Source organism: Corapipo altera, unplaced genomic scaffold (genome assembly GCF_003945725.1).
Source record: "Corapipo altera isolate COAL_440 unplaced genomic scaffold, ASM394572v1 0, whole genome shotgun sequence".
Classification (NCBI taxonomy): domain Eukaryota; kingdom Metazoa; phylum Chordata; class Aves; order Passeriformes; family Pipridae; genus Corapipo; species Corapipo altera.
Window position 1 is genome coordinate 12663835 of NW_020884872.1, and position 17925 is coordinate 12681759.

The window sequence follows — 17925 nt, forward strand, 5'->3', positions numbered from 1 at the left end:
GCGGCGCCCACGCCATCCCGCTCGAGCATCGCCCGGGGTGAGGGAAGGGGCGGGCGGGGAGCGGGACGCCGTCGGGGCGGGGTGGGGGAGGACGGGGCAAGGCGTTCCACGAAGGCTCCGCCGCCTCCGCCCATCCCGGCCGCCCCCGACGGCTCCCCCGAGCGGGTCCCCGCCGGCTGCCGCCCCCACGGAGCGGGGGCGGGGCGCGGCGGGAGGGGCGGGGCGGGGGGCAGGGCGGTGACTCGGGGCGGGCGCCGATCCGGGGCGCTCCGAGCCGGGCTTTGCCGGGCGCCGTCTGTCGGCGGCCGCCCGGCCTCCGGCGGGAGCCAATCAGGGGGCGGCTGCCCGCACGTGGAGCCGAGGGGACTCAAGAGCGCCGCGGCCGCCGCTCACTCCCCCCGTGACGGGCGTCCCGGCGGCACCGGGCAGCGCCGCGGGGGCGTCCGCGCCGCCGCTCCCGCCTCGGCCCCACGGCTCGGCCCCGCCGCCGCCGCCATGAGCGGCCCCTACCCGGAGGAGAGCTGCGCCGAGCGCCCCGAGTGCAAAAGTAAATCGCCAACTTTGCTGTCCTCCTACTGCATCGACAGCATCCTGGGCCGGCGGAGCCCCTGCAAGGTGCGGCTGCTCGGCACCGCGCCCGCCCTGCCCGCCATCGCCGCTCGCCCCGACACCGACAAGGCCGCGCAAGGTAAGCCCCGCCGCCCCGTTCCGCTCGTCCCATCCCTTTTTCCTGGCGTCGGACAGGGCCGGCTCTGTGTCTGCCCTCCCCGCACAGCCCGCGGCTCGGCCCCGGCCCCGCTCCCCGCCCGCACCGCACGGCCGGGCGCGGCCTCGGAGCTGCGGCCGCCGTTATCCCGTTACCGTGCTTGTTGGCGGCTGCTGTGCTGCCAGGGAGCGCGGCCGGAGCCGTGCCCGGAATTCAGTCCTTCTGGGGGGGTATCGGATACCGGCGCTTTAGGCTTCTCTTCCTTTCGATGTAGATTTAATTTTTTAATTTAAAATAAATCGGTGCGAGCTGTGATTTGTGGTCGCTCGTTCGCCTTAGACCTGTACCGAGTCTCGGCGAGCGAGCTGGGGCCGCGCCCGGCAGGAGCAGGCGGTGAACACGGGACGCCGGCAGCCGCCGCCCTCGGCCCGAAGTTGGTAGCAGCCCCCTCTGGGGCCGCGGGGAGCCCGGCTGGGCAGCTCCCGCGGGCGGCCTCGCTCCCGCTCTTCCCGGCGTACACAGGCGGGCGGGATTCTTTCCTCCAAAAGCAAAGCCAGACTTTGGGAGTGTGGGGAGACGATAGGAGAGGGAACAAAACAAAATAAAGCTATTGAAGGAACCCTGGGCCGCCAGGACTGCCCCGCCGTGCGGGATGGAGTCCGGCGCTGGCCGCTGTCGGAGAGGGGCCGGCGCAGGCCCGGGGCTGCCCGAGCCCCCGGAGCCTGTCCCGCCTCTGAGCGGGGCGCTGGGCCGAGCTCTGCGGCCGGGAGCAATTTCTTCCCAGGCCGGGAGCAGGGGCTGGTCTGAGGAACGGGTTGGGGGGGGGTCTTACCACCGTACGGGATGGAAAATGATTGCCGAAAGGTGGCTGCGGGACTGGGATCTCGCCCTGGGCTTTTCGCCCAGATCCTGCTGACCGTGTCTCTCTCTTCCTTTCTCTCTTTCCTCTGTACCCTTCTCTCCCCAACACCTGCCCGCTCCGTCCGACTGCTGCGGCCGCCTACGCCACTCTCCTGGCTCAGGGTCCCCTAAGGGCAGCCCCCCTTTCGAGCCGGCCGAGCTGCACCTTCCCCCCAAACTGCGCCGACTCTACGGGCCGGGCGGGGGCCGGCTGCTGCCGCCGCGGGCTGCGGGGCCGCGGGGGGACCGGCCCGAGGGGCGACCGGAGGGGGGCGCCGGCCCCGTGCCCGCCGCCGCCCCGTGGGACACGCTGAAGATCAGCCAGGCGCCCCAGGTCAGCATCAGCCGCAGCAAGAGCTACCGCGAAAACGCGCCCTTCGTGGCGCCGCCGCCCGCCCGGGACGAGCTGGGCAGCCCCGCTGCGCACGTCGAGGAGCGGCCGGGCCCTGCCGCGCCGGCCGCCGAGGAGGAAGAGGAGGAGGAGGACGAAGAGATGCTGGAAGAGGAGGAGGACGAGGAGGAAGAGGAGCTGGAAGACGACGAGGAGGAGGAGCTGCTGGGCGAGGACGGCGGGGGGCTGCTGAAGGATGCCCGCCGGGGCGCGACCGCAGCCCCCGGGGCGGAGGGCGGGGATCTGTCCCCCAAGGAGGAGCTGCTGCTGCACCCCGAGGACGGCGAGGGCAAAGACGGCGAGGAGAGCGTCTGCCTCTCGGCCGGCAGCGACTCCGAGGAGGGGCTGCTCAAGAGGAAGCAGCGCCGCTACCGCACCACCTTCACTAGCTACCAGCTGGAGGAGCTGGAGAGGGCCTTCCAGAAAACCCACTACCCCGATGTCTTCACCAGGTACCGGCGCCGGAGCCTCGGCCGAGCGCGGAGAGGGCGAGCCCCGGGGGGACGGGACGGGGCCGCAGTGCGTGTGCTGCACCCCTGTCTCCAAACCGACCCCGAGGGTGAATCCTGCCTCGGGCACCCTCGGGCTGGGAGGAGACAGGGAACATTACCGGGCTCCGGAGGGACTCAAGCCGGCAGCGCCCGGGCAGGCCCGCCTGAAGGCCGCCGCCGGGGGCTATTTTTACCCCCTGCCCACCCCTCCTCTTGCCGCGGCCGCCGCCGGGATCGGTTACGCGCTCCTCGTGGGCTGGAGCCTGGCCCGGCCCGGGGAAGCCCCGGCAGGGGCACAGATCAAAGCGCCGCTGCCTAAAAATACTGGCCTGGCACGTCGGGGCCTCTCGCTGCCCGGAGCCGCCTCCGAGGAGCCCCGCGGGGCCCGGCTCGACTCTGTCCGCACTTTCGGGGTCATTTTTCCGTTGAGAATGGGAGCTCGGTGGCGGTGGGTCTGGCCGCCGGCTCCTCTGCGGAAAGTGCAGGCAGGAAGAGAGGCAGAGCCGCCAGCCCCCTCCCTGCGGTGCCCTAAAACTGCAGCTCCCCCCTCCCGCGTTAAGGCCAGAGGGGGGCTGAGTCCCCAGAGCTGCCCTTTTCGATCACGGAGATCCTCCCGGTTTCTCGTTTGTTTTGCCTGGGAAGGAGAGGGGGGGATGTTGGGGCAGGAGTGTCCGCGGGGGCGTTTTGTTGCCCGGCCCTCGAAGCCGCGCATCGCCCGCGGGTCTCACCTCGGGGCGCTGCCTGGCCCCGGCCTCGGGAGCGGCTGCCCGGGCTGTGTAGGAACATACCGCGCTTTTTTTCGTTGGTGTTTTTTTACGGCTTTGGCTTTTTCGCTGGTGTCTTTTACGGCTTTGGCTTTTTCTCCGGGGCTTTTCACGCCCGGCGGGCGGCCGTGTCCTGGTTACGCTGGGAATGCTCCTCTCTCGGGCACAGAGCTGATGAGCGATTTTCCAGCGCCTTAGTGTTTTCCGATTTGCCTTAATTGCGGCAACGCGAATCGCAGTATGGGGCTGCCCAGCTGCTGTCCGTCCCCTACACCGCGGCTTGCGGCGGGGACCGGCCAAATTTGGGGAGCGGCGGGGAGGGGATTCCAAAACCCGAGAGTCCCGAGTGACGCCCAGCTCGGTGGCGACAGGGACAGGCGGTATCCGCCCGCGGCCTGGCTCCGCTTCCCCTGGGCACCGGGATTTTGGGCGCGGAAGCCTCGGGGTGCCCCGGGCTGACGGCGGCGTGTGTGTCTCCCCCAGGGAGGAGCTGGCCATGAGGCTCGATCTGACCGAAGCCCGAGTGCAGGTGAGTGGCGGCGGCGGGACCGGGACGGGCACGTCCCTCGGCGGTTCCAGGGAGGAGAGTGGCCCCGGCCCCTGCAGGGCCGAGCTATCGGCTGGCGAAAACCCGTGTCATTAAAACTCAGGGCCCCCACGGGGCTTCGGTTGTTAGAGACCCGCTCGGCCGCAAGTCGGGTATTTGGCTGCCATCAAATCTCCAATCGGGCTTCATAAAAGCCCACTTAGTGCTAGAACAAACAGGGCCATTTGAAGGCGAAATGTTGTTTGATTTCCTCTCCGGCTGCACAAGGAGCTGGCTAATGCTATTTGATTTCCCATTTTTGATAGCAATAAGCCTGCATTGATCTAATAGTGAGTGAGTGCAATGCTATTAAAGGTGTTTGCCGCCCCATACCAGAGAGCATTTCCCAACCCGGGTCTCATAACCAAAGAGACGATAAACATTGGGATGCCCTGATTGCCAACAGAAAACAGATGTCTCTGGGTTTGAAGCTGAGCAAATCACTTTACAGTTAAAATCGGGCGCTGATAAAGCATAATAAATTCCATATGGCTCATTTAATACACAACAGCTTCTTGCATTAGAGGGGCTAATGATGAGATTTGTCCCCTCCTTTCTGTTGACACATTTCTCCATTGTCAAACAGAGATGTGACAGCAAATCAGTATTTTCAGCTCAGGGGAACAAGTCGTGGGAAAGTTAAATAACTTTTTTAAAAGAAAGACACCCCCTTTCTCTCTCGTCTATTCATGGCAGAAGATGTAATTAAGTGAATATGAATTATGAGAGCCCCTTCGTTTACCTTTGGGCGTACTCAGACTTATTAATTCAATAAGGGGGAATTGTAGCGAGGACAGCTTGCTAATTGAGTTTTAGCGGGGAGAGACGCTCCCTCCATGCCAGGCTGTTGCCTTCCCCGCGAACGCAATGCCTCTTCCTCGTGGGTACCCAGATGGGAGTGCGTGGAGATCAGTTCTCACTGAACAACTGCACGGAGAGACCCACAGCACTGTTGCCTTTCTCCCTTCCCGGAGAGAAGGGTTCTCACGCTGAGCTTACAAAACTCAGCCTAATGGGGAAAACTCAGTCCACACTTGCCCCAAAAGATTTACAAACGTCTGTCTCTCTCTAAGTCTCTCTCTCTTTAGGTGTGTGTGATGATCGCACACTTGGTTATTAAGGGATTACTTTATTTTCCTTTGAAATGCGGTATTTTTTCCTCTACCTCTCTGCTGGTTTAAGCCCGTATTAGTTCACAATTGTTGCTTTGTGGGAGGGGTAAAAGAGAGAAAGGACGGCAGTGCCGCGGCACCCTAACTAACTTTCATAAAATAGATCCTAAAAGGGCAGCCTGGAAAACTGTATTTGCTACTTTGGTTGACGTCTGAAACGAAGAAATAGTTTTTGAGGCAGTGAAATTCACAATTTTTTCCCTCTCTTAAAATCTGAAGGGGGGGAAAAAAAAGTACGCTTCCCAAACGATATAATTTGTAAATATGCTCTTTAGAGAAAAAAAAAAAAAAAAAGCGGTGTGGGTGTGGAATAATTCCCGCATAGTCCCCTTGGGAAATCGTATTCCTGCTGTTACAGTGCTGGGGGAACCGCCCCCGGCGCCGACAGCTGCCCCGCACCGCCGACCTGCCACCAACGAGTGTGGAGGTGCGGAACTGCTGCGCCCCTGCGGGAGCCAGGGCTCGGGGCAGGGCCGGGGGATCACCGAGAGCTCCGGCGTGGGTCGGCACCGCCCAGAGCTGCAGCGCGGCTCTGACACGCGTGTATCCCGCGGGCCGGCCCCTTTTTGGGCTACCCCCGCTTTGGGGGCTGCGGAGGAGCGGGCGTCGTCGGGCCGGTGCGGGGCTCCTGCGCGGCTCGCCCCGCCGAGGGCGCAGGCAGGCGTATTAAAACCGGTCTTTCTTTTGGCTTTCAGGTATGGTTCCAGAACCGTAGGGCTAAGTGGCGGAAGAGGGAAAAGGCTGGGGCTCAGACACACCCCCCAGGTTTGCCTTTCCCTGGTCCCCTGTCAGCAACTCACCCCCTCAGTCCATACCTTGATGCTAGTCCTTTCCCTCCTCATCACCCAGCTCTAGACTCCGCCTGGACCGCCGCCGCCGCCGCGGCCGCCGCCTTTCCCAGCCTGCCGCCGCCGCCCCCCGGCTCCGCGGCGCTGCCCCCCGGCGGGACCCCGCTCGGCCTCGGCACCTTCCTGGGCGCGGCCGTGTTCCGCCACCCTGCCTTCATCAGCCCCGCCTTCGGCAGGTACCGCCCGCCCACGCGCGACCCGGCACCGGGGGGGCCCTCGGGGCGGGGGTGGCGGCGGCTCCGGGGCCGGACCGCGGGGTTATCGCGGAGGGATCTCGGCCCCACGCGGGACCCGCCGCGCGCGGCCGCCCCGGCGTTCGAACTTGGAGCGCTCGGCATCCGGCGCCGATTGGGCGCCGCGCGGGTCACGTGCTCCCGTCTCGGCCTCCTATTGGGCGAGGGCGGCCCTCGCGCCCGTCCCCCGCGCGGCCGCGGGTGCCCCGTGGGGGCGGACGGGCCCGGCCATGGCGGCGGCGGCGGCGGCGGCGGCAGCAGGGCGGGCGGTCCCGCGCGGCAGGGGCCCCACGGAAACGGGCGCTCCCACGCAGACACTAAATTGTTGCGTGGGTTGCCCAACGTGCACGCGTGGCCTCTGCTTTGCCAGGGGTGGCGAGAGTTGCTGGTGTTTGGCCGTTCGGGGTGAACAGAAGCTGTGACATCCCGGGCGCCCTGAGCGCCTCCGGCCGGGGGTGTCCGTCGGGAGCGAATTTTTAGCTGTGGGCGTAAGCGGGGCCGAGCAGCTTCTACGGGTTCTTGTCGGGTCGAGCTCCCGTGGGCTCCGCGTTCCTCCACGCGAAGCGTCTGTGGCCGAAGCCGAGGAACCCCCGGGCAGTGCCGGCAGAGCTGCCGCGGAGCCGCGGCCGCCCCGTCGGGGCGCAGAGCGGGGCGCTGGGGCAGGCGGAGGGCGAAGGACCCGGCTAACGGAACGCTGCCTTCCCAGCACCGGGGGTTTCCCTTTTTTATTTTTTTTTATCTCTCCCTAGGGAGAAACCCCCCTCGCATCCTCCTCCCTGCCGGCTGTACCCTCCGGGAACACAAGGCGGGGAGGACCAGCCTCAGCGATTTTTCCTCTTTTTTTTTTTTTTTTTTTATTTCACCCCACAAATCTATCTTTTGCATCCCTGGCGTCGGGTATTCCCAGCGAGTCTCTGTCTCCGCCGCGTCCCCGCCTGGCGGGGAGGAGGCGAGCGGGGCCATGCGGTCCCCGGCTCGGCGGTGACGGCCCGTCTGTGCTTCCCTTGCAGGCTCTTTTCCACCATGTCCCCCCTGGGCAGCGCCTCCAGCGCCGCGGCTCTGCTGCGGCAGCCGGCGCCGGCCGCCGAGGGCGCGGTGGGCTCGGCGGGGCTGGGGGACCCGGCCAGCGCCGCCGCCGACCGGCGGGCATCCAGCATCGCCGCCCTGCGGCTGAAGGCCAAGGAACACGCCGCCCAGCTCACCCAGCTCAACATCCTCCCCGGCAACAGCACGGGGAAAGAGGTGTGCTAAGGCATGGCCGCCGTCCGCGGGGTTCGGGTTAGGTTTGGGAGTTTTTTTTTAGAGGGGGAGAGGGGAAAAAAGAGAGAGAGGGGGAGAAAAGAGGAGAGTAAATACGCGAATCAATAAAGGTCACCTCAGACAGCACGAATCAAGACCAAACGGGAGGAAAAAATAGTAACGATTTTTTAAAAAAGAGGACCAACAGCTGAGACTGTGGTGGGTTCTCGGTTTAGGAACTTGGAGACAGCGAGCGCCTCTCGCATCACACGAGTGAACCGACACTTGCAAGCTCCTGAATAAGTAACTCCTTGGCTGGTACATTTCTTAAATGTACGACGTGTCCATTTCCTCTCTGAACACTAAGGGGGGGGAAAAAAAAAAAAAAAAAAAAAAAAAAAAAGCCCTAATAAAAGTTACTATATACTAGCGTTTCATACACTAAATATTTTTCCTTCTGTTTATCTGGCAAGAAAAAAAAAGAAAAAACAAATAGAATTGTAATTAAGAAAGAGAAAAAAAAAACATAGAGAAGCAAAGAGGAGGGGAAAGCTGTCCCCATCTTCTTAAAATAACATCCTAGAAAGTTCAGTTGATCTGTTAGAAGCGCTGGAAAACTGTTTTACATGTTGGTGCAACGAGCTGCATATGCTAACCAAGGATGCTGCCAGTGCAGACTGAAAGTAAATTTGATGCTGTAAGATAACCAGTGCACTTAAGAGAAAGGGTATATCTTTTTCTTGTTATATTCTTTATCACTACACCAACCAAGGTTTTTATATCAAACCAAAGGGAAATACACTGCTAGAATATGGACTGTTTAAGTCACTAAACTGTGATTATTGATTCTGTACATACCATTGTTATAAAAAAGAACAGAGCTTTGTATATTTGAAATGTTATAAAACAATTGCACTCAGTGTAGTGTTGTAAAAGTTTGTCATTCTGTAGATTCTTACTGTGTTGTAGATATAATAGGGTTCCTAGACAAATATTTATGTACAAACCCTTTATTTAACTTATTAACTGTAGAGGTTTCTGAAACCCTCAAGAGGCGATGGTACAGTACTTTTTCGTGTAATGTCGTTATTGTTAACACTTTTCCTTGCTATCCGGTGGAGAAGTGCCACGTTCAGAAAAAAATAAACAAAAATATATGTTTAACAAAAAAAAAAAAAAAGGAACAAAAGAAAAAGCAAAAAGCCCGGTCCTTGCGGGGGCTGCAGGGCCACCGGGGCCGGGGGCGCCCAGGGCTCAGCCCCGCCGAGCCGGCCGGGGGCTGCGCTCTGCCAACCCCGCCGCCGGGGACCCCCCCACGGGGTTTGGGTGGGCGAGGGTCGCTCGGTCGCGGTCGACGGCCAGAGCTTAGGCGGGGTGGAAACGAGGTGCCGGCGGCCCCGTTCGCCAGGGGATTTGCAGATCGCGGGGTCCGGAGGGGCACCCACGGTTGTACTGCCCACGCGCTGCCGTGGACACCGTGGCGTGTCCCCCCTGCCCCACCCCGCAGTGCGCTGGGGTCGCCTCTCGGTGCCAGCGACCCCACAGCGCGGGGAACCGCCCCACGCACACTCGGCAACTTCCCGGGCGGGGACGGGGCAGCCCCTGACTCCGCCGCTGCTGAAAGCCGAGGGCGGGGGAGAAAAATGGGAATTTTGGGGAGCGCTTTGCTTGTCTCTCCCGCACCTTTGGGGTCAGAAAAGTTTCTACGCGCCTGCCACTCCTTTCTTCCCGAGATGAACTTCCTTTTTCCTTTATTTCCCTTTGGGTGTTATTTTTTTCTCTCCTTCTTTTTTCTTTTTTCTTTTTTTTTTTTTGGTTCGGTTTGGGTTTTTTTGTTTGTTTGTTTTTAAATTTCTTTTTTGGACGCAGCGCTCTCGTGTGCCTCTTCCACGGAGCAGGGGCCGAGATGCGTGAAGTGCCCCGGCCGCACGCCCCGCGCCCCTTCCCGCTCCCGATGAGTTCTGGTCCGCCCGGCCAAGCCCTGACCCCCGACGGCCGCGGGTGTGGGGCCGGACCGGAGCGCCGGGGTGTGGGGAATTTTGGGGGTGATTTGGTCTAGTCGCGGCAGCCCTCCACAACGGCGGGCCGGGGCCGGAGAAGAGCCCCCCCCCGGGCTGGGCGAACGGAGGGGGCTCGGCCCGGCCCGGCGGGGAGATCCCGGCTCCGGAAGCCGCCGACCGGGAAGTGCCGCCGGAGCGAGCATCGCGCGTGGGAGCCCGCCGCGACCCTTACCCGCAGCCCCCCCTTTCCACCCACGGCATTTCACATCCCACACCCCCAACCCTGCCCGCCCCCAGCCGTATTTTTGAGTTCTAAAACCCACCATAGGCGCGAAAAAATTTTATGGGAAAAATAAGGCTTGTTCCCTGGACGTTATTAACAGTGCAGACTGAAATATACATTTTTGCCTTAAAGAAAAGGGAATCATTATCAAGCCATTAGGCATTAAGAAATGTCATTCAGTCATTTTTATTCATTCCGCTGAAATCTTCGTAAAAGCCCGAATCATACTTCTGCAAGCAGCAATTTTGTTAATCCAGGGGGTTATTACTCTGGTCCCTTATTAGGATCTATACTGCTGCCAAGCAATCCTATAACCTTCTCAAAAGAAGTTTACCTCCGTGTTATAAAACCAGTAGTGGTATTTATACTGTGCAATAATTAGTGTATTACCTGAATCCACTAACAGGTTCATTTTATCTCCGCACAAAACCCCTAGTCTGCTTATAGAAAGCTTGTGCCTCCTTTGGTGCTGTTAAAGTGGTGAAAGAGTGAATGAAGGCTGGTAGCACTTTCTCCTTTCGCCGTGCCTTAATTCCCATCTCTTTTTGCTCTCATCCAATTAGTGCAGTGTATTAAGCGGTTTATCATCTCATAGTCAGCTATTGAGAGAAACAAGGCGAACACTTTGCAATAGAGCCTGCTCTCCTTTGACACCCTCAGGTACTTACATATTCCACTGTGCTATGAATAATAGAGGAAGAATAGAGCGCTAATTCCCTCATCAAAGAATGCCTTGTCTGCTGCTTTGCTCAACAACACCATTCTGATCAAAAGAAAAGCAATAAAGCTTAGCATAACAAAACGAAACCTACTTATTAGCTTAGTGGTTAAATTAATGCAGAGCCGCTGCTATTCAAAACCAAGGTTTGAAAACAGCCTCCAACAACCTGATAATGCTGCCTTCGGGATGAAGGAATTTTAATCTGAAATTTGAAGCTGGCACAGATGAGTTAATCTATTAAACTGCTATAAGGAGGGTGCGGGAGAACTATTCAATTAAGGCACATTTAAGGTGCTCTGCAGAAGACGGGGAAGCATGTGAAGGGGAAGATGTGCTCTGCTTCGGCCTTAGAAAACTGCCTTTGGCGGCGAAAAGAGGAATTTTGGCACAGCAGCAACCGTGTTTGCAGATGGGAATTGTTTTTCATATCGCATATGTCATCAGCAAAACCTGGCCACCGGCTCCATATATCAACACTCCTCTTCCCCAACTGCAAATAAATGCAAATAAACACAAACCTTAATGTTAAAAGCGTGAGGGGCGGGGGGGTGGGCGGGGAGAAGGGGACACAAGAAGGGAAAGGAAGGGAAGGCGGTTTGGGTCTCAAAACACAAACCTCCGAACTTCAGTCTTTCCCAAATTATTTACAGCACAGCATTTTCCAGCTCCATTTAATATTAAATGCTATGAAGATGATTTTGCATTTCCCAGCCTTTCTGCGGGGCCAAGACAAGGCACGGTGCCCAGAGCTGATTAGAGAGGGAGAACGGGAGGGGGAAAAAAATCCAGTTTACTCCTTGCCAAGACTTCAGCTCCGATCTGACCAGCTTTGCTGAGAGGAATCAAAAAAAGCCTCCATTCGGGGTAAAAGCCCTTGCTTCCCATATCCTGCCCCCCAGACTGTGGCTGGCTGGGGTGGTGGGGGGCTCCAGGGCTATACCACTCACTGCTCCTCCACCTCAGTGTGGGGGGGAACAGCCCCTTGCAGGGCCACTCTGTGCTGCTGCACCTTACACAGTCATTCCACAACACTCTCATTTAATCTAAACATCCCTAAACTTGCAAATTAACAGGCTCTTCAGCGGTAATTATACAGATACATACAAGTGCCACAGGGTCAGGTTATGCCATATCTATCCATTTTATTTGTATACCTAATGTTTGGAAGAGAAGGTCACACACTTCTTGCTTTTCTAAGGCATTCTACCCAGTTACTATCAGTAATATCTTCATAATCCTAATTGTGTTGGACACGAAAAATCTAAAAACCCCTGCATGAAATTACAGGAAACTGGGATCTTTTGAAGATCTGAAACTTCCATATGTCATCTCAGAAGCAACACCTTCTCTTCAAGAGAAGTCTCCAAATAAAGTCTGTTTAACTGTATTAACCCAACTAAACACACTGGGAAGGAACGATAGCTCACCAGGGGTGGGACAACACCTGCACAAAAACAGGGATTGAGTAGGTTCCATTTCCCACAGTAGAGATTCAATGTGAGAAAAAATGAAAGGATTGAGCCCCAAAAGTTGCTTGGAAGACAACTGTGTATTTAAGCATATTCAAACTGACATTGCACACACTGACACACAGCCTCTTCCAATGCCACCTCAGGGACAAATGAGTATCATAAAACACTCTTAACACAGACACGTATCCCTTCGGTGCCCAACATATTCGTGGCTGATGCTATTACTTCAATCTCCCTTTGTTAGTGGCTGTTCATCCTAAAAGCAGACATACAAGCAATCCTGTAGGACCAGGAAAAGTCTGGAGCAATAGGAGCCAGCATGGAGTATTTTCAACCATCAGATCATAGAATCAAATTCTCTTTTACTAGAAAACTTTATTTTTTTCCTTTAAATGTGAAGAAAACTTTACATTTTATACTGTTTAAGATTTAAATGCAAAACATCATAACCTTACATTAATATATCACATTGCAAGCTTAACGGTGAACATGAGTAAAACAATATTTTGTGTACAAAAGCATGTACCCAAATTTATGCTCTTCTTGTCATATCTGCTTGTCATTTTATTAAAAGTAAATGAAAAATACAATTTGTTTTTAAAACTGTAAAAGCTCCAACACGGTAATTATTACAGAACAGTAACAATGATTTACAGCTTTCCATTCCCGTTTTTGGTTACAATGCCATCCTAAACATATTTTTCCCTATCAATTGCTTACTTTCAAATGCTTTGCATGGAAAGAAATGTAATACATTTATCTCCACTGTATGTGTTAAACGGGTTTTGTACATCTGCATGTCTTTACATCCACACGGGTTTTTCAACATGGCAAAATACTACGCTTAAAGACTCTTGGAAAGACTTCTAATAAAAAGATGGTCCCTATTTTTAGCACCTCCAGGGTTCAGTCGTTCTTTAATGAATTCAAAAGTAGAGCATCTCTACCTCTGTTCAGAAGGTAATAGGACATTTAAAGGCATTCAGGTTTAGTATTGTTTTTAATTGGTATGTTTATGATCAGGAAGAAGATAAACTGTGAAAAGGCAAAACATTAGTGCTCCTACTGAGACCTCTACTAACCTCTCTTCCTGAGAGCACCTCTACTAAATACCCTGGAGCAAAGTCTAGGATCACTTACATTCCAGCAACTCTCACTGGGAATTATCCAATTAAAGCAGCAATTCCCCCACCCCCTTTTCCCTCATAGGTCTAAATACACAACAAAATATATTGCAAAAATCAACTACTCTGTATTTTAATAACCCTGGTTTCTAAATGAATTAAAAAAAAAAGGAAGATAAAAACACCTCAAATATTTAATGTCCACGTGAATCGTACTTTGTTTTCATCTTCCGTTTTTTCCTCCTCCAAAGAGACAAGATTATTAAAACATCATTGTGCATATTGAAATAGAGTATTGCTGAAGAGATCATTTCTGATAAACAAGGAACTATCCTCCCTCCATTTTTAATCAATCACTGTCTTTCATTATTGGACTCTCTCCCAGATCTTCCCATAGTGACGGTGAAGAGTTTGCCGAGGTTCACTTCTGAGTAGGCACTCATGGACAGGTATTTGTCTACAGTGCTCTTCAGTCTTTTGTAGGCCTCAGACACTTCCCACCTGAGCTGCTTCTTCTTCACATACTCTAAAAAAACAAAGAGGAAAAAAAAAAACAACAAAAAACTGAGAAGGATTAAACGACCACAGAAAGGATTTTTGCATTCACTAGGACTGTGAATCACAGTTAGCAAAAAGGACATTTACAGCAAGCTCTCCCAAGTTCTGCTGCCTTTCCCTGCGGTGCCACACCAGCTGGTGAGGGGCCATGGTGAACCTGTACAAGGAGCCAAGGCTGAAGTTCCCTCAGCCCCATTGGCACGGGTGCAGCAGCTCCTGCCAGGAGCTGGCAAGAAGAACCACTTGCCCAATTTTGACATCTAACTGGGGTGAAATGGGGGTTCACTAAGTCACAGTAGAGAAAATAAGTGATAGCAGGGCTGGGTCTGAAAGGACCCAATTTAAAAAAAAGCAGGTGCCTTAACTCAGTGAGAACTATGCAGAGTTCCCAGGGGTTTGAAGTAGGGAGAAAGTTGACTTCAGAAGTGAAGGAAACCACGCTTCACTTCTCTCACCTCTCCTGCTGCTGCTAATACTGGCACTGGCACAACCTAGGACAGACTTATCACCTGTCTTGTGTTCTCATATGCACCTTGTGTGCAGGATGGGAATCGGGATGCTCAGCACTAGAGAGGCATTGGAAAGAAAAAGGAAGTAGAACAAACAAGGGGAATTCCATGCCACCCTACACTAAAATAGAGAGAAGATGCCTGGTATTGCAACCAGGAGATGTCAGGTTCACCTGACACATGAATGAAGAGAGTAATTCCCAAATGCTTGATTAAGAGATGTCTGGAGAACAAGACATCCACCCACCCATACCTTTATGTGTGTGCAAAGTCATGTACGTGCACGAGTCTGTACATATTTCAGCAGTGAAGCCCAAACTGTTAAATTTTCGATTTTTTTTGTTAGATTTTATGCCATCAAAAAAATCCAGGGATTTTATTTGGGTGGTTGTCCAGCTTTTGCTTTACAAAGACTGTGGATAAAGACTAAAAGAGCAAAGTATTCCACTATTCTGCTATACAGCAATGCCAACTGGATGCAGATGTGGTGCCGTTGTGCTCCTACTTTCCAACCAACTTCACATTCAGCTCCAACCTGAGAGCCTGTGCCTGCAGTTACTCCTTGGAACAGGCCACACTGGATAATGGATATATTGCAAAACAAGGTGCCCTCCCAGGCAGCTTTCCACCTGCTGGGCTGGAGGGACTCCAGGTCAAGTAGAACTAGGAGAGCATGGCACAGGTTCTTAAAAGTCGAGCTTTCAAGCCATTTAGGTGCAGTGTAAGCATGTGTCTTGTGAGAAACCAACATAATCCTTCTGTTGCTCATTAGCTTTGACTAAAAGCTGCTGCCTCATTTCTTTTTGACACCTTCACAACATCTGTACTGCCCTCCTTGCACTCTGAACACATAACAAGGGAGTCTGTATCCCCTGTTAAACAGCTTTCACTATATGGCAGTTCAGATGAAAAACCTGTTGTCTCTAAAGCAGCTGAGTTTATATAAGAGAAAGTCTTGGGGGAGAGGGACATGCTGGTTTTTTGAGTCTACCTGTGCAAGGGATGAAATGACTCATTTTTGTGATGACTCACTTCTGTGATGTGACTGAGATGAAGGCGTCCCATCAGACACACCATCTCAGCAGCCAAGTCAAGGACTGCTGCACAAGGAGATGGTAGGGAAGGGAGGCATGGTAACAGAAATAGCTGTTACAGTTTTGGGGTTTGTGAATTTCTCCTCCTTGAGGATTTACAAATATTTCTGCAGAGCTTCAGATGTTTTAACAGGAGCTCAGCAGACTCTGGATATGATATAAACAGTAAGGTCTTACTGAGCAATTGCTACCTGCTTAGGTTTTCCATGTTATTCACAAAGTTCCACTGAACTCAATGTCTTTTCATGAGGATATCAAATCTTTAAAAATTAACTTAAAATTTAAATTAACAATGCCAGACTGAGTAACTAAATATATTGATTAAAAGCACTTTGGTAAAAACCTTCCATGCATCCTTGTGAAGAAGGTATGTATTGTGCTGTCATATTCAGTTTTGTGTCTTTATATTGACAGCTCTGGGCAGTAAGCAAAAAGAGGAAGATGCCTAGTGTAAGATACCACATTCTTACCATTACACAGACATAACTATTAGCAGAATTGAATTTTCCTTAAATTACACCACCAGTACAATAAAAACTTTGATTACATCAATCTGTTCATTAACGGGCTAAAGTCACTATGGCATAAACATATTTAATGATTCTGAAAATATTTAAATGTAGGGTTAAATTAAATACACCTTGAAAATCGTCATAACTTTGTCCATAAAAACACCAATCCCACTTTGCCACAATTTCAGCTCTAACTAGATTATGCATTTTCTGGATAAATGATATAGTAAGTGCCACTGCTCACTTGTTAGCCAAACCATGCTCTTTATACCAAGGAACTGTGGAAAATATCATCCTTGTAGCTCAAAACTAGGCTAAAATAATTTAAAGCTTCCTGGAGCTCAGGAGGGACCAAGGTAAAATGTATCACTGCAAACAGCTGGCACGTGTGAACAGAACAGGAAGGCACTTTAATCATTAGAACATGGAGGCAAACAGTTAACCAGGGCTGAAAGTAGCAAAGTGAAATACAGGCCCCTGTACAGCTCCAATTCAGGCTCCAGGGCTCCAGCCATCCCACTAACAGAGCGCAAAGCTCCCCTCAACATTAAATCTAAACTTCAATTATATGCAATAACCTTTCTGACAGTATGCTTCAAACATTTCTTAGATGCAATTACCCTCATAGAGGCAAGCAGGAAAGGGTGGACTGAAAAAATGGAGAAATATGAGGGGCCTCGTTGAAGTAATGAGGCCAATTTTAAGTTTCAATTATAAGAGAATGGGAGCCGGGAGCTCCGGGAGGAGAGGCAGGCGGCGGCTGCGGCTGCGGCACAGCCACACCACGCATTTGAATGACACAAGTGCATCTGATGACTGGGGAGAAGAGATTTAAAAAACTGTAGTAATACAGAGCAGGGGAAGATGAGAGAGGACACAGCTCCTGATGTGTTTACCTCCTTTGCTGATGGGATATTGACTTTTCCCACCAGGTTGGTTAGAAAGGGGACTATTTACGCTGCCACACAGCAGAGTAAGAATGACAACCAGCATCACACCGTGCTCCTCTGAGTAAAAGACAACTGTGACCGTCGTATATCACACAGCCAGTCAATACCTTTGAGTTACCACACCATCCAACTTAGAGATGCATATAAAGCTCCTACTTTCTTCCTAAATGAGAATTTAATCAATAATACACCTAAGGCCTTCTGAAAACTAAGCTATACAAACTGACTGAAATTGCCTTTCAGTAGTCATCACGTTCTGAAATAGTTCTATGCCCATTATCAGCCCATCATTGTTTTAATAACATCCAACTTCAGTGGCAAGCAATCTTTTAAGACAACTACTGCTGCAAAATGTATACATGGCTATACATAATGAGGTATATTTATACACATGCAGAACACACAAAAGGCAGTATCAAAACAAACATACAAATAAAAATATTATTATTATTATTATATAAACAAATAAAACAGGATTCTGACCGTATATAATTAAAATTCAGGTACTGTATTTTGTGAAGTTAATAAATCACTGACTCTGATAAATATTTCAGACTCATACCATCAATCATGTAGTTAACCCCCTTCCAACCCGCAACATAACTGCCCCCTCATTCCTTTCACAAAACACAGTCTGAACTTCTGGCCATCCCTGTCAAATTCAGCACTCTGTCCAAGTCCTTGTTTAGCTACCTAGGTACATTTTTATATTATTAGGGAAAAAAATAAAATTAAAAGGTACCCCATACTGTTATACAGATGTTGGAAGCAAGGATGGAAATATTTGGAGGTTATCTATACCTGTCTGTGTGTTTTCCATTTATTTCAATTTCTTTTAATTTTTATTAAAGTGACACTGAATAACCTGATAGTTAGGATCAAGAACTTTTTTTTTTTTGGATTCCCTAAGAGGTGGCTCAGTGAAAGCCTTCTGGATTTTTTTCCCTACTGATTGGACAACTGAACTACGTCGTATTATTGAACTCTCTCCCCCTGATTATTCTGTTGATAGGCTGCTCTTCAGAGCGAGAAGTAAAAATATATTCACATTCCTTTGTATTTCTGTGTGTGCATCTGCATGGGGTATGTGAGAAACAATGTAGGTGCCTATGAGCACAGTGCCAAAACGCTGGCTTATCTGGAAACGCACAACCCCCCCTGCGGAGCATCATTTACGTAAAGCATCTTGTCTCTATCACACTTCTATTTAAAGAGTTAAAGAACATACCAAATTAGCTACTGAATTTTTTACATCACCTACTGGTTATTGTATTTTAATTACAGCAAGCTTAGACATACAGGCAGCAGTCTCTGTTCCAAATATCTGTGTTTCATTTATTTCTGTGCAAAGGTAGCAAACAACAGTCAGTCA

General features: G+C 52.2%; 2 protein-coding genes across 4 annotated transcripts in view; one reads left to right on the forward strand and one right to left on the reverse strand.

Moving 5' to 3' along the window:
- The first annotated feature begins 374 nt into the window (after nucleotides 1–374).
- Nucleotides 375–8398, forward strand: ARX (aristaless related homeobox). Of its 2 annotated transcripts, XM_027636853.1 has the most exons (6): nucleotides 375–688; nucleotides 1729–2449; nucleotides 3736–3781; nucleotides 5706–5775; nucleotides 5860–6034; nucleotides 7102–8398. In XM_027636853.1, the coding sequence occupies exons 1-6, from the start codon at nucleotides 496–498 to the stop codon at nucleotides 7340–7342; spliced, it is 1446 nt and encodes a 481-aa protein (XP_027492654.1). In that variant the 5' UTR covers nucleotides 375–495; the 3' UTR covers nucleotides 7343–8398. The 2 variants fall into 2 exon arrangements, with proteins under 2 accessions (XP_027492654.1, XP_027492643.1); XM_027636842.1 differs by having other exon boundaries at nucleotides 5706–6034.
- A 3763-nt stretch (nucleotides 8399–12161) lies between these two features.
- Nucleotides 12162–17925, reverse strand: part of POLA1 (DNA polymerase alpha 1, catalytic subunit) — a 191122-nt gene continuing 185358 nt past the window's right edge. For both annotated transcript variants that reach the window (XM_027636829.1, XM_027636819.1), the window contains exon 37: nucleotides 12162–13456. In XM_027636829.1, coding sequence (XP_027492630.1) covers nucleotides 13284–13456 — 173 coding nt within the window. In that variant the 3' untranslated portion in view covers nucleotides 12162–13283. The remainder of the gene's footprint in view (nucleotides 13457–17925) is intronic.